The sequence below is a fragment of the Anneissia japonica genome, unplaced genomic scaffold (assembly GCF_011630105.1).
Source record: "Anneissia japonica isolate Jap-2015-1 unplaced genomic scaffold, ASM1163010v1 scaffold2308_len244532_cov108, whole genome shotgun sequence".
NCBI classification, from domain to species: Eukaryota; Metazoa; Echinodermata; class Crinoidea; order Comatulida; family Comatulidae; genus Anneissia; species Anneissia japonica.
This window is the reverse complement of record NW_022687540.1, coordinates 180,959-193,307: the sequence shown is the minus strand read 5'-3', so window position 1 is coordinate 193,307 and position 12,349 is coordinate 180,959. Positions and strand designations below refer to the sequence as shown.

The 12,349-nt window shown below is 34.4% G+C and overlaps 1 protein-coding gene across 1 annotated transcript in view; it reads left to right on the top strand.

Moving 5' to 3' along the window:
- Positions 1 to 12,349, top strand: part of LOC117119278 — an 88,404-nt gene that overhangs the window by 62,435 nt on the left and 13,620 nt on the right. Inside the window, exons 11-14 of the mRNA XM_033264084.1 lie at positions 2,775 to 2,986; positions 5,786 to 5,867; positions 8,023 to 8,101; positions 11,772 to 12,068. Coding sequence (XP_033119975.1) covers positions 2,775 to 2,986; positions 5,786 to 5,867; positions 8,023 to 8,101; positions 11,772 to 12,068 — 670 coding nt within the window. The remainder of the gene's footprint in view (positions 1 to 2,774; positions 2,987 to 5,785; positions 5,868 to 8,022; positions 8,102 to 11,771; positions 12,069 to 12,349) is intronic.

Below are 12,349 nucleotides of genomic sequence, written 5' to 3'. Positions count from 1 at the left end.
GCTCCAGTATTGCACGTACGTATATCAGAGTTAAAATTGTTAAAACAGACAAATTGCTCCCTATCCTTTAAAAAGTTGTTGATCCATAAAATAAGAGATGGGTTAATACCTAAAACATTCATCTTCTCCATTAAAATATGAGATAAGATAAGATAAAAAAGAAAGATAAGCCCTATGTCGTATTTTTTTTCTATATGGTGGGGGGGGGGGAATGGTGGGGTATCACACCGGGTCATAAATTACTAACCGGGAAAATTATTACCTTTGCCCCCCTCCCCCCGACCCAAGACCCCTGTTACGCGCCTGTCATTTTTGTAGGGATTGCCACTGAAATAACCACTGCAGGCTAATATTCAGTTAACGGCTATGTAAGACTTTATCTGATATAGAGTTTCTTGATGTGTACAGTGAGAAGCCTTCGGAAGAAATCTGGCCATTTTTATTTGTAGTTTTTTAAGTCATTAGCATATTTTTTTTGGAATTGCTATGCCAGGCTTCATGTACATAATTTATAGAAGCTGGGGTGGGGGGCTGACGGGGAAGGTCCTGTCGTGAAAGGAATTGAACCCGGGGACCCTGGGATTAGAAGTCAAGCATCTCACCCACTAAGCTATTCAACTCCACTCCACAATTCGTGAGGGAGAAAAAATTTATGTATTTCTACATATTTTGCAAAATATCTATTTATATAAACCCGATTAAATTTTAGTAGTTGTATGGCGCAACAAAAAGAATACAACAAACTAACTTATATACCGTAGATAAAATTTATTTCAAGTGAAAAATGCTTAATGTAAGCTATAAAAACACTTGGCTATCGATGAAGAAAATAAAACAAAATATTGCAAAGTAAGGTTGAGGTAATAATCCGTATAAGAACAATTCGAAAGTGTGTGGTAAATAGCAGTAGGAATACTCTGTTATATTGGGGTAGCATCCTACCATATTTGGGAATATACTGAAGATGAGGTAATGACTAACCAATAGAAATTAAGGATAAATACATGATGTCATTGTTTAAGTTTAGAGAAGTGGGATAAGTCATCCTGGCACATTCCTGACTTGTGTGTAATCTTATTTCCTGGTACCATGAGGAAAACAGGTTGTTGTCCTTTGATTGACCTTAAATGCTGAATACAGTATAATATATAGAGTAAGTTTACAAGTGAAATATAAAAGATTATAGGCCTATATACAAATTCAATATTGCTGTTTAAATGCAAAGTAGAGACGCTACAAAATAAACCTCTGAAACCCCTAAATTTTCATATTTTTCGGGAGCTTTGCACCTTGGACGACTTTCCAAGTATTTTTTACGAGTTGAACACACTCAACTTTTTTTTATACAGTTTGATATTAATATGTAATATGATGTCATCGTACCCATATATGGGCATATCACATTTTTTGTCACATGAAATTTTATATTGTAGACAAAGCGTTAGGCCTACATTCCATTCACTTGGAATCTTTTTACATGGTAGTCCCAAATTTGTGTTTTCTTCAAATATATTTTTCTATATTTTAATCATATTTACTTTGGACCAAAGGACCTTCGGACTAAAGGCCCTTTGGACCAAAGAACCTTTGGACCAATGCACTGACCCCAGCCTAAAGGCCTAGACAGACATGGCTGCTCTGGGATACATTTTCTGGGGGGGTGGGGGCTAATCTGGGGGATTGAGCTTGTATGCCTGAAGAGGGGAAGGGTTTGGGAGATGAGATTTTTTTTTTAAAGGGAGCTCTCAATGATATGGTAAACTCCGACCATTATGGACGAGCTGTATCTTACTATTCAAATCATACGGCCTGTCTATGCGAATTAATTGTGCTTAGTGGCTACATTGAACTAAATCGGGTCCAGAAGACAACGCTTTGCCATTTAATGTCCTCAGTATTAAAAACAGGATCTTGACAGTAGTTGGCGATGATATTGTAAACTCCGAAAATGATTCACTTCATATTGAGCTTCGAATTAATGAATCCTTGCACACAAAAATTCTGCAGTAGACGTTACATCATTATTTTTTACTAATTGAGCTGTCTGATAGTTGAGAGTGAGCTGTCAAATGGTCCAGAGGGAGCTGTTAGCAGCTCCATAAACTTACCTTTAATTGGTTTTAAGAATGTCCATTGGGAGTTAACAAAAGAGTCCTGGCCAGCAACATATAGCCATTGGAATGTAAACAAGAAACCCATTACAATCACTCACTTCATCTCTCGGGCTTCAGTGGCAATAAATAATTTAAAAACCTTTCACTATTCAACAAACCAGCAGGATGTATAACCCGGGTTTTTTCCAAAAGCCGGGTGCCATGGACTAGTTCTGTTAATGACCAAAAATGCAGCATGGGTGGTTTAATATATTGTTGTCTAGTAGGCCATGCCAGTACCCCCAACTCCGATATCGTTTCAAACTACTGTAAAATGAAAATACTGTATACCTACATAGGCCTACAAAATATAATTTTTTTTTGTATGATTCTACTAACTTAATTTGCCTATCAAATAACATAAACAATGTGGTCAAAAATCACTATTTTGGACCATAAAAACTTACTCCTTCTGAATTGTTCATGTTAAACCACCACACAAATTTGACCCAACCTTATATTTTCTGATAAAGTCATGTATCATGCATAGGAACGTTGACGCCTGCAAGGCTCTGGTTAATATTAATATTATTATTATTGTATTATTATTATTGTTGTTGTTGTTGTTGTTGTTGTTGCTGTTTATTATTATTATTATAATATTAATATATTTCCCCACAGATCCTGGAAAACCAACCATTAGTACATTAACTTCAACGTCTTCATCAATCACACTGGAATTGACATTATCTGATGATAATCCTTGCACAATACTAGGATACAATGTGCTTGTATATAGTGATTTACAGGATTTAGAGTTCAATATAGATACCACAGCGACTTCACTGACAATTAATGAAAATATAATGCCGAATACCAACTACATTGTCCAGGTATGCAATATAAATTATAAACATAAATATAGTACGAATGCATTAAATATATCTAATAAAATATATGATACTAATAAATGTCACATGTCATCATCGGTCAATCTTAGATTATGCTATATCGGTATATTTAATACCGGTCAAATATATGGCAAACAATCAATATCAAGGTAGGTTATATATATTAAAGCTGAATACTGTAGTAAGTCATGTATATAATTGGTTAATTTATCGCAGGATTTCCCAGAGCAATTGCAAAGGGCTTCTTTAATTTTGAGTTAATAATTATGATGTAAGTTTTTTTTCAATTTTTAACTACAGTATTTCCAACAAAAAATAAACTCCATGGTCAATTGGGTTGTAAGTCTAAGCAGCAAACATAATTTAAATATCACTTCCTAGCTTAATCTTTTCTTAAATATTTACTCCGCCCATACTCCGCGTCAGTTGCATGAGAGAAAGTTTCTGGCGATTACATCTGACCTCGGGAGCCCATTTTTCGACATATGCCCCCGGACTATATACCGAATTAGGTATTTGTGATCTAGCGGAGCACTCGCCTGGTTAGTAAGTGGCTACAGCTTCGAATCTCTGAGGGGACATTTCTTCATACAAATGACAACCAAAAAGAAACTTTTATTTGAAGGGTTATGTTTAATACCATTTAAATAAATAAGTTAATTAATTAATTAATAATAATAATAATTCTTTCCGAGCCACTGGGGCTCATATGGCTGGAGCTTATCCCCAGTTTCTATAGTGTGAAGCGGATGAGAGTTGTACTCCCCCTGGACGGGACACTAGTCCATCGCAGGTTAGTCCCCAGCAGTTTGCTGGTACCCATTGATACAGCTGGGTGGACTGAAGCAATGTAGTTAAAGTACCTTGTGTACCCCAGGACACAAGCGAATCTGCACAGCGGAGACTCAAACCCCGACCTTACGATCGAACCTCAACCGCTGCGCCAAACTGCCGCTATGATGATGCTGATTATTATTATGATGATGATGATGCTGATGATGATAACACCAAATAGATAGTTCTGAAAAGAAAATGAAAAGAATGTCTTGAACTTTGATTGAGTTGCTTCAGTACCCTTCTAAACAATTACTGAGACTACGTGTGAAAATACTAATACGAATGCCTTTACCTTTTTATGCAGCTGAATTTTTTTGTGTACTTGTATTTTTTTATGAACTTTATGTGTATTACAACTCAGGAAAACAAATTTCATGTATTTTATATGATCGATCAATAAATCTGAATCTGAAAGACCGTATTCACAGTCTGTGCATGAGTGTGGGGCGTGGTTAGCTCATATAGTGCCATTGTTTCTAGTGGCTTGGTGAAAGGAAACACAAAACATTGGCTTGGTTTCCAGTATGATGGTAAATGTGTGGTTTAGATCCCATTAAACATGGACAACCAAATATCACTGGTGGCAAATCCGATATATTGGTGTACTGTATCGTGTTTGTGAATTTCTAAAGCTTCTCTGGTCCGTCTGGAGTGCCAAGATGGTGCAGTGGCTGTCAGTTCGGCTTTATCCCAACATGCACAATGATGCTGTTTGTGGGAGTGCATGAATATAGTTGACTTCTGTTGTTTCCCTCTCCTAGCATCGGTGTTCAGCCTTGTACGGAGATCACGTCCTGTTTCACCAATGTAAACTTTTCTACATTCGCATGGAATCCGATAAACTCCTGACTGGCTCTGTGCTGGTTGATTATCCTTGTGTTTTTGAAGAGTCAGTGGCAGTTTGTTGGGTGCCCTATGAAACACTTTAATATCGGCTTGTTGTGGAATGCGCTCAATAATAATAATAATGTAATTTCATTGGATATTGGTCTAATGTGCAATTACAATAATAATAATGATAATAATATAATAACAATAAATAATAATAACAATGATGATAATAACAATAAAACCATACATATTTATTATTTACTTTGATTTTCCTACAAAACGAATATTTAGATAATAAAAGATTATGAAATTATCGTATATAAAAATACAGATAACAAAATGTAGTAAAAACAATCTGCAAAAGAGTGGATTTTAACCATAGATAATTATCATTAAAATATTTTATTTAAATTACCGTATATGCTCGAATAAGTGCAGCTTTCGAATAAGCGTCACGCTCAAATAAGCGCCGTACCAAGCCGGATTTTTTAAGCTAATTTGCTGCTCTCGAATAAGCTCTGTGGCGTTTAATCGAGAGTTTATATTACCCTGTGTGTAATGAAGCACTTTGAGAAACAGGGATTTAAAAACGATGTATACAGTGTTAGAATGAATAAATAAGGCAATGAAGACAAAAGGCATTTTTCTATAAACATTTATTTACGATGATGTAGGGCCTATGAATGGCCTACTGAACTACGGGAATACGTGAGCTATGTAAATAATGGGAAAGTGCATTTTTTATAAGCGCCGCTTTCAAATAAGCACTGCACTGAAGCCTCCAAAAATTTTGTAAGTGCTGCAGCGCTTATTTAAGCATTTACGGTAAGGGTATCAAAAACATAAAAAATTAAAATTAATAAAATTTAAAAAAATTAGTATTAGGTCTCCTACAATATTTTTCTACTGAGCTTGCAAACTGAAGATAGATTGTGCATGAAAACCAAATGCTTGTGCTTTGAAATTTTTCTCTGCCTAAATATGCGAGTGTGCCCAATAATTGACTATAATCGAAAATTGACTGTGCCTCAAAAACGATTGTACTAAAAAATTAATGTGTTTGAAAGTTATCTATCTTCCATGTAATACTGATTTATTCTTTCGAATATGTAGGTTGCAGCCAGAACTCAGAAAGGCTTTGGTAATTTCTCTGATGTAGGTTATGTGTCTACCAATGCAGATAACCCTGTCAAAGGTACGCAATTTACTAGATGCTTTTGTGTATTTGGTTAAGTGCATCAAGAGCGACAAACCATGCAGTAAAGTGTGCAAACACCTCGTCACTGGCATTATTGACTCCCACACACCTCTTCCTCTATCAAGTCCTCCTCCCCTCACATGTGACTCCTGGAACATTTTCTATATCTCAATATCTCTGATCATTGCTCTTATAGGCGAAGTAGGAACTAAATTCAGATTCCGGTTTACCCACCACAAACAGTCCGTTCGTAAAAAGAGCAAGAGGTTACCTGTCGCCGAACACCTTAACTGTCCTGGCCACTCCATTGACAACATTGGGGCTAGGGGGCCAAGGGCCCCAGGTCGGGGTTCAGGGTTCCGGGGCCATTAAACTGTAATATTATTGTAAACCATTAAACTGTAATATTATTAACATTAAGCTATTAAACTGTAATATTATTAACTAAGACCAATCAACACATAACATAAAACATGTACATATCAAAATTATTATGTTTAATCTTTCCTCATCGATGCTGCATAAAACGTGATTTGGATCTAACATGATGATATTGATAAACAATCGAAATTCTCTGTACAATATTATACTAAACATTAACACAGTGGACTTCCTTATGTTGTGGTCATATTAGACTGTAATATTATTGTTAAAGAAGTCCATTCAACAAAGAACATAAAACATATACATATCAAAGTTATTAGATTAAAGTTCTCATGGCGGTTTCCTAAAATTTGGATATCTGAGATTGAGAGACAAAATTCTTTATACTATATATAGGCTACTAATTTAACATATATGTATGTTGAGGTACGTAAAGTTTAGTAGGTTAGAAGTATAAAGGAGAGGACTTCCTTATGTTGTGGTCATATTAGACTAATAATATCATTAAAAACCATTCAACATAAAACATATCATAATTATTAAGTTAAACTTTCTACTTCAGTGCATGAATATAACGTAATTTTGAGATATATGAGATTTACCTAACATTTGAGAATGTACTGAATATAAAATCTTAAATATTTTACATTTTAATCAGCAATCTATCAGAAATATGAGGATTGGTTATACTGTGAAGCCTCCAATACTAAAACTGGGATCCAACAGGCAGTGAATATTCCAATTTTTAGTGTAGTGTGTCTTTTACATATTTTAAATTTTATTTGAATTCTTTTTATTTTGTATAATTCATATGTTAATGTTTTTCCACATTCATATAAATGAATGCCTGAACTGATATTTTATGGGTATCAGATTACTTACTATACAAAACAGATGTCATAAATCATCTATTGTCCGACTGTGTGCATTCAACATTTGACGACGACAACGATAATGTCTCCAAATTCCCAACCGTAACTCGGGCTTCGCTTGACACTTCACATCAAAGGGCCTGCTAATTAATCTTGCACAGCTTCCTCCTCCTCATCATCATCATCTTCTTCTTCATCAACATAGTTATTAATTGTCCATAGCAAAGTAGGGAAAATCTGTGAATTCAGAGTGTATTCAATAATAGACGTCTCATAATGCACGTAGTGTATTTCAAAGAATCTAGAAAACAAAAACTTTTCGAATATCTAAAATTTATCTTCCAGCGACAAACAAGCTAGCTCTCTTCTCATGACTCTTTCAATATGGGAACCCATCTGTGCGATAGCTAGGGTAAACTCTGGATCCGCGCTTGACCTGTATTTAATGCTTAAAAAAGGCTATATTTACAGAATATTTATTTATAGAAAATAATGTTGCATACTAGAACTATCAGGAAAAAATTTACAGATAAAGGCTCCCGAGGGGGCATAGACACAAAAACCGCTTATAATTCAAATAGCATGCATCATCTGGCACTTTAGCAGCGTGTGCAAGCGATGCATTCGCTATAACAGCGAAGCGGCTTTATTAAAAACTATTTTCTCCATGATAAAACGTCTCTTTGTTATTTTTTTTGTCTCTCAATTTCCAGACGGCTTCGCGGCCCTCCAAAAATGTTTCGCGGCCCAAATTTTAGGCCGCGGACCATTGTTTGCAGAACGTCGCTCTACATCAATCAAACCCCATGTATGTATTTCATTAATATTTTAAAAACGATTTTATGTGTTTGGCATTAATGCATATCTAGTTTATGTGTTTTGGGGGTTTTTTTCAGGTGCTGTTGTTGCAGGTGGTTTGGTTGGAGGCTTATCTGTGATACTTTTTGTAATTGTATTTACTTATTATGTTAAGCGGTAAGTATTTGCGTATACCTTGTGTACATCTTTTTGTGCAAAGTATTCATATATATACCTAAAATAATTGTACGATTTCTTTCAGATTAATTTATTTAATCATATTTTATTTCCTTTTAAATATGTTAGTACAATGTATTGTAAGTCACCTTAGATACAATATTGAGACACTTATGAATATTATCAATAGATACATGAACAAGAATAATTGGTATGTACAGATACGTTAGGTCACTAATGGTAATACTAATACACAGTAAATATAGGTGTTGTGGTACATTATGTGAAATGGTTTAAACGCACATACCTACCTTAAGAGAAATAAGGTTCTTACAGGACATTTGTTACTTTTCATTAGATACGATATAATTGTAGTAAAATGGTATGTAACAACGTAACAAGTAATATATGTTTAATAATTATCATTATAAGTCAATCGTGATATCATCACTGCAACTCCCAATGTTATTTGCCTATTCCCCACCGTCCACTAATTTTTCAATTAGTGGACGCTTGGCTTGATTTTTTTTAGGTTCGTGTGCAAAAAAGAATTCCTGATTTTTTCGTCACCGCGAAGACATCTTGCACCATGATAAAAATTGAATTGTATTTGAATATTACTTTCGTAAAACAAGGTTAATTAGAACCCGAAGAAAGTTACATTAAATTCAATATTAAATATGAACAATTAAGCAATTCCTTGAATCAATGAACCCTAATAATCTAACAAACTGAACGTTTAATAGGAATATTCTAGACCTATTTTAAATACTCAAGGAACGAAATTAGATGTAGAGCCGCTGAGGCCTCCTCCTACTAGCCTAGGCCGTATAGCCAAAGATAATAAATAGCAGAAGATAGAGCAGCTTCCCAATATAGTGGAACATCCGTTCAAATGGCATTGTGGGTACACGGAGAGCAATTTTACCTCATCCGCACAGTGGCGCTATATAGTAATAATAAAGGCGCTGCTCTTGTTCGTTTGTTTCCTTTAGTTTCTCCACTTAGTAAAATGTTCAAATTTTACCTCATCCGCAGGAGGGCGAATGTTCCATCAATTTTAATGCAAATACGCGGAGCAGCTCATTCTTCTGCTATTTAAGTTCTTTGGTATATAGCCTAGCATAGTTATGAAATCATCCCAAGATTTTTACCTGTCAGCACCGATCAAAAAGTTAGTGACAGTGACTGTATTCTCTCTCGAATGATTTGAAAAATGTTTATTTCTTTGACGAATGTTAAAAATTACAAACAAGTTCTTCTAACACAATACAAATTACAAAATAGCCTAGGCCTAGTTATTTATTGTATCCGTAGTACTGCTAATGTGTAGCAAAGACAATAAATAGCAGAAGATAGAGCAGCTTCCCAAAATAGTGGAACACCCGATCGAAATGCATTGTGGGTACACGGAGACAAATTTTACTGCATCCGCGCGGCGGCGCTATATCTTTATAATCAAGGATGCTATTTAAGTTCTTTGCTATGACGTACTCCTCTGGTTTGTTTGTTTCCTGTAGTTTCTCCACTTAGTAAAATGTTTGCAAATTTTACTGCATCCGCAGGAGGGCGGATGTTCCATCGATTTTAATGCAAATTCGCGGAGCAGCTCATTCTTTTGCTATTTAAGTTCTTTGTGTGTAGTTAATGCGTAGGCGCTGCCTACTCCTTGAGCATAAATCAACATACGCACAAAATATAAATACGCACACAGTATACTGATCATATCACCATAGCAACCGATGACACAGTATAGTTGTGGTTATAAAACTAGCAATTAGTAGAGCATGCATCGTACACTAGCTGAAAATTATTATACGAAGGTTAGATTTAATGCATTCAAATATTTCCTTCGGGCCTTGCATGCCCTCAGGAATTTTTTTCAAGCATTAAATCTAACCTTCCTATAATAATTTTCTTATAGTGTACTATGCGGAGCTCTACTAATTGCTTATTAGCCTTATTATTGTTATCAATAATATAAATATTATATTATTGTCATTATTATTAATATTATATTATTATTGTCATTATTATTATTATTATTCATTATCATTATTATTATTATTTATGTTGTTAGTATATTTACTTTTTAAATTATTATTATTATTATTATTATTATTAGATTTTATCGTTATTAGGGCTTATAAATTTATGTTTGCGGTGCACCACCTAGATAGTAAAGAAAAGAACAGTTGTTGGTCAAGAACGTCTCGACGTTTCGATTGAGTCGCGTCTTTCTTCTTCACGAGAATAATGTCTGCAGAAAATTCCAATCAATGAAAGTATATGCTTGGGTAGTGGGACTTGCTGCTGATTGGTGGAATACTAAACAATAACTGAGAGTACATGTGAAAAGGCTAATACAAGAGCCAGTATTTACAATCTGTGCATGAGGGTGGGGCGTAGCTAGAAAACCAAGACAGTGGCATTGTTTCTCGCTGGTTTAAGGGAAATCTAAAAAAAGACATAGTTTCCAGTGTGGCGGGAAATGTGCTGCATTGGTTTAGGTCCTATTAAACATGGAAAAACTTATATCACTGATTACAAATTCGATATCCTGATGAACTGCATTGTATTTGTTAATTTCTATAGATTCTCTGGTCCGTCTGGAATGCCAAGATGGTATTGTGGCTATAATATAATAATAGATTGATTTATATAGTGCAAATAAATGAGGTCTTTATGCACTCGACAATATTGTAGACAAGAAAAAAAAAAAAAAACAATAAACACCAACCTAGCACCCAAACTGATGTATGGGGTTACACCATCACTACCAACCAGAGATCTGTGATGTACTCCGGTTAATAATAATAATACAGTAATAATATTTATTTGGCAAAGTAAAAGTACAATCTTGCCAGGAGCAAGGAATAGGCACGAGCCCAAACAGTAAACTGCCTTTGCTCCATCATCAAAATATACAGTAAAGAAATATTTTTAAAAAAATTAAAAACTTAACCAAATTCCAAAATCCTTATTTGAAAATTAACTCAGAATTTTAGTACCGGTACTGTAAAAAAAAAGGGTACTAAATTTGTAAAATCAAGGAATATTCAAAATAAAAACAGCACAAATCAGTATTTTGCGATCAAGTATTTAGTTAGTTGAGCTTTGAATCAGAAATGGTTCAGGATTTCTGAATTTGTACTGGAAGTTGTTCCCAAAGTCTTGGAAAAATTACAAAAGAGGAATTTAAAAAGGTATTGGTTTTGGCCTTCCAATGTATCAAACGCCCATCACACCTATCACTTGATCTAACAAAATCATTAGAGGAAGCATCCTAACCCGGACCAAACAGCACTAGCTAGTGAAGAAAAACAGAGATATTTTAAAAATGATAAAAATGTAGTTATAAAGAGGCAAATAGAAAAGTTTTGAGTCGCTTCTTGATGTCAGTTTTGTTCAATTAAAATTTTATTTGGTTAATTACTATTACTATCGATGGCCACGTATGGGTGCTCAACAGGCATGGTATGAAATAATTTAAAAGGGTGTAATTTCAGCCAAAACCCAACAAGCTCAATCAATACACCATTATTGTTATTAATACTACTACTACTATTGTTATACTATATATTATTATTACTATTAATTTACACTAAAATTATTATTCTTATCTTTGAAATTATTATTAAAATAAATATTATTAAATATATTTATTAAGTTACAAGAAAAATAAGAAGACAGACCATACTATAACAACAGTGAAAAAGGATACACCTATTTACTACGCCAATGAGAATGTTGTAATGAGCCAAGCAGATGAAGTGACATACGAGACACCGAAAAAAACTGAAGAAGAATCATACGAACAACTAACTTACAATCAACCTGATTCTGATTCCTCTACGGAAAAGGCATTGGACGGCACGTATGAGAATTTACCACCTTCGAGTCCAGAGAAAGTGGTCGAGAATACACACCATGTGAGACCCAAACACCAAGTGGTTACGAGTCTCAGGTACAGATAATCAATACAATATATAATCATTACTATTTCAGTAGGATTTTGAAATCCAACCTCCAAAAATTCAAATTCCATTGAACTAGAAGTGTTCTCTGCACACTATAACATTAAACACACCAAAAGATTTATTAAATTATACAGTTAATAGTACTCACGCATTTAACTAAATACATACTCAGACAAAATAAATACATACGTACACACACACTAATATGCATCATACATCTAAATACATACATACTATTAAATACACCATACGCTAATTAAGACTATCA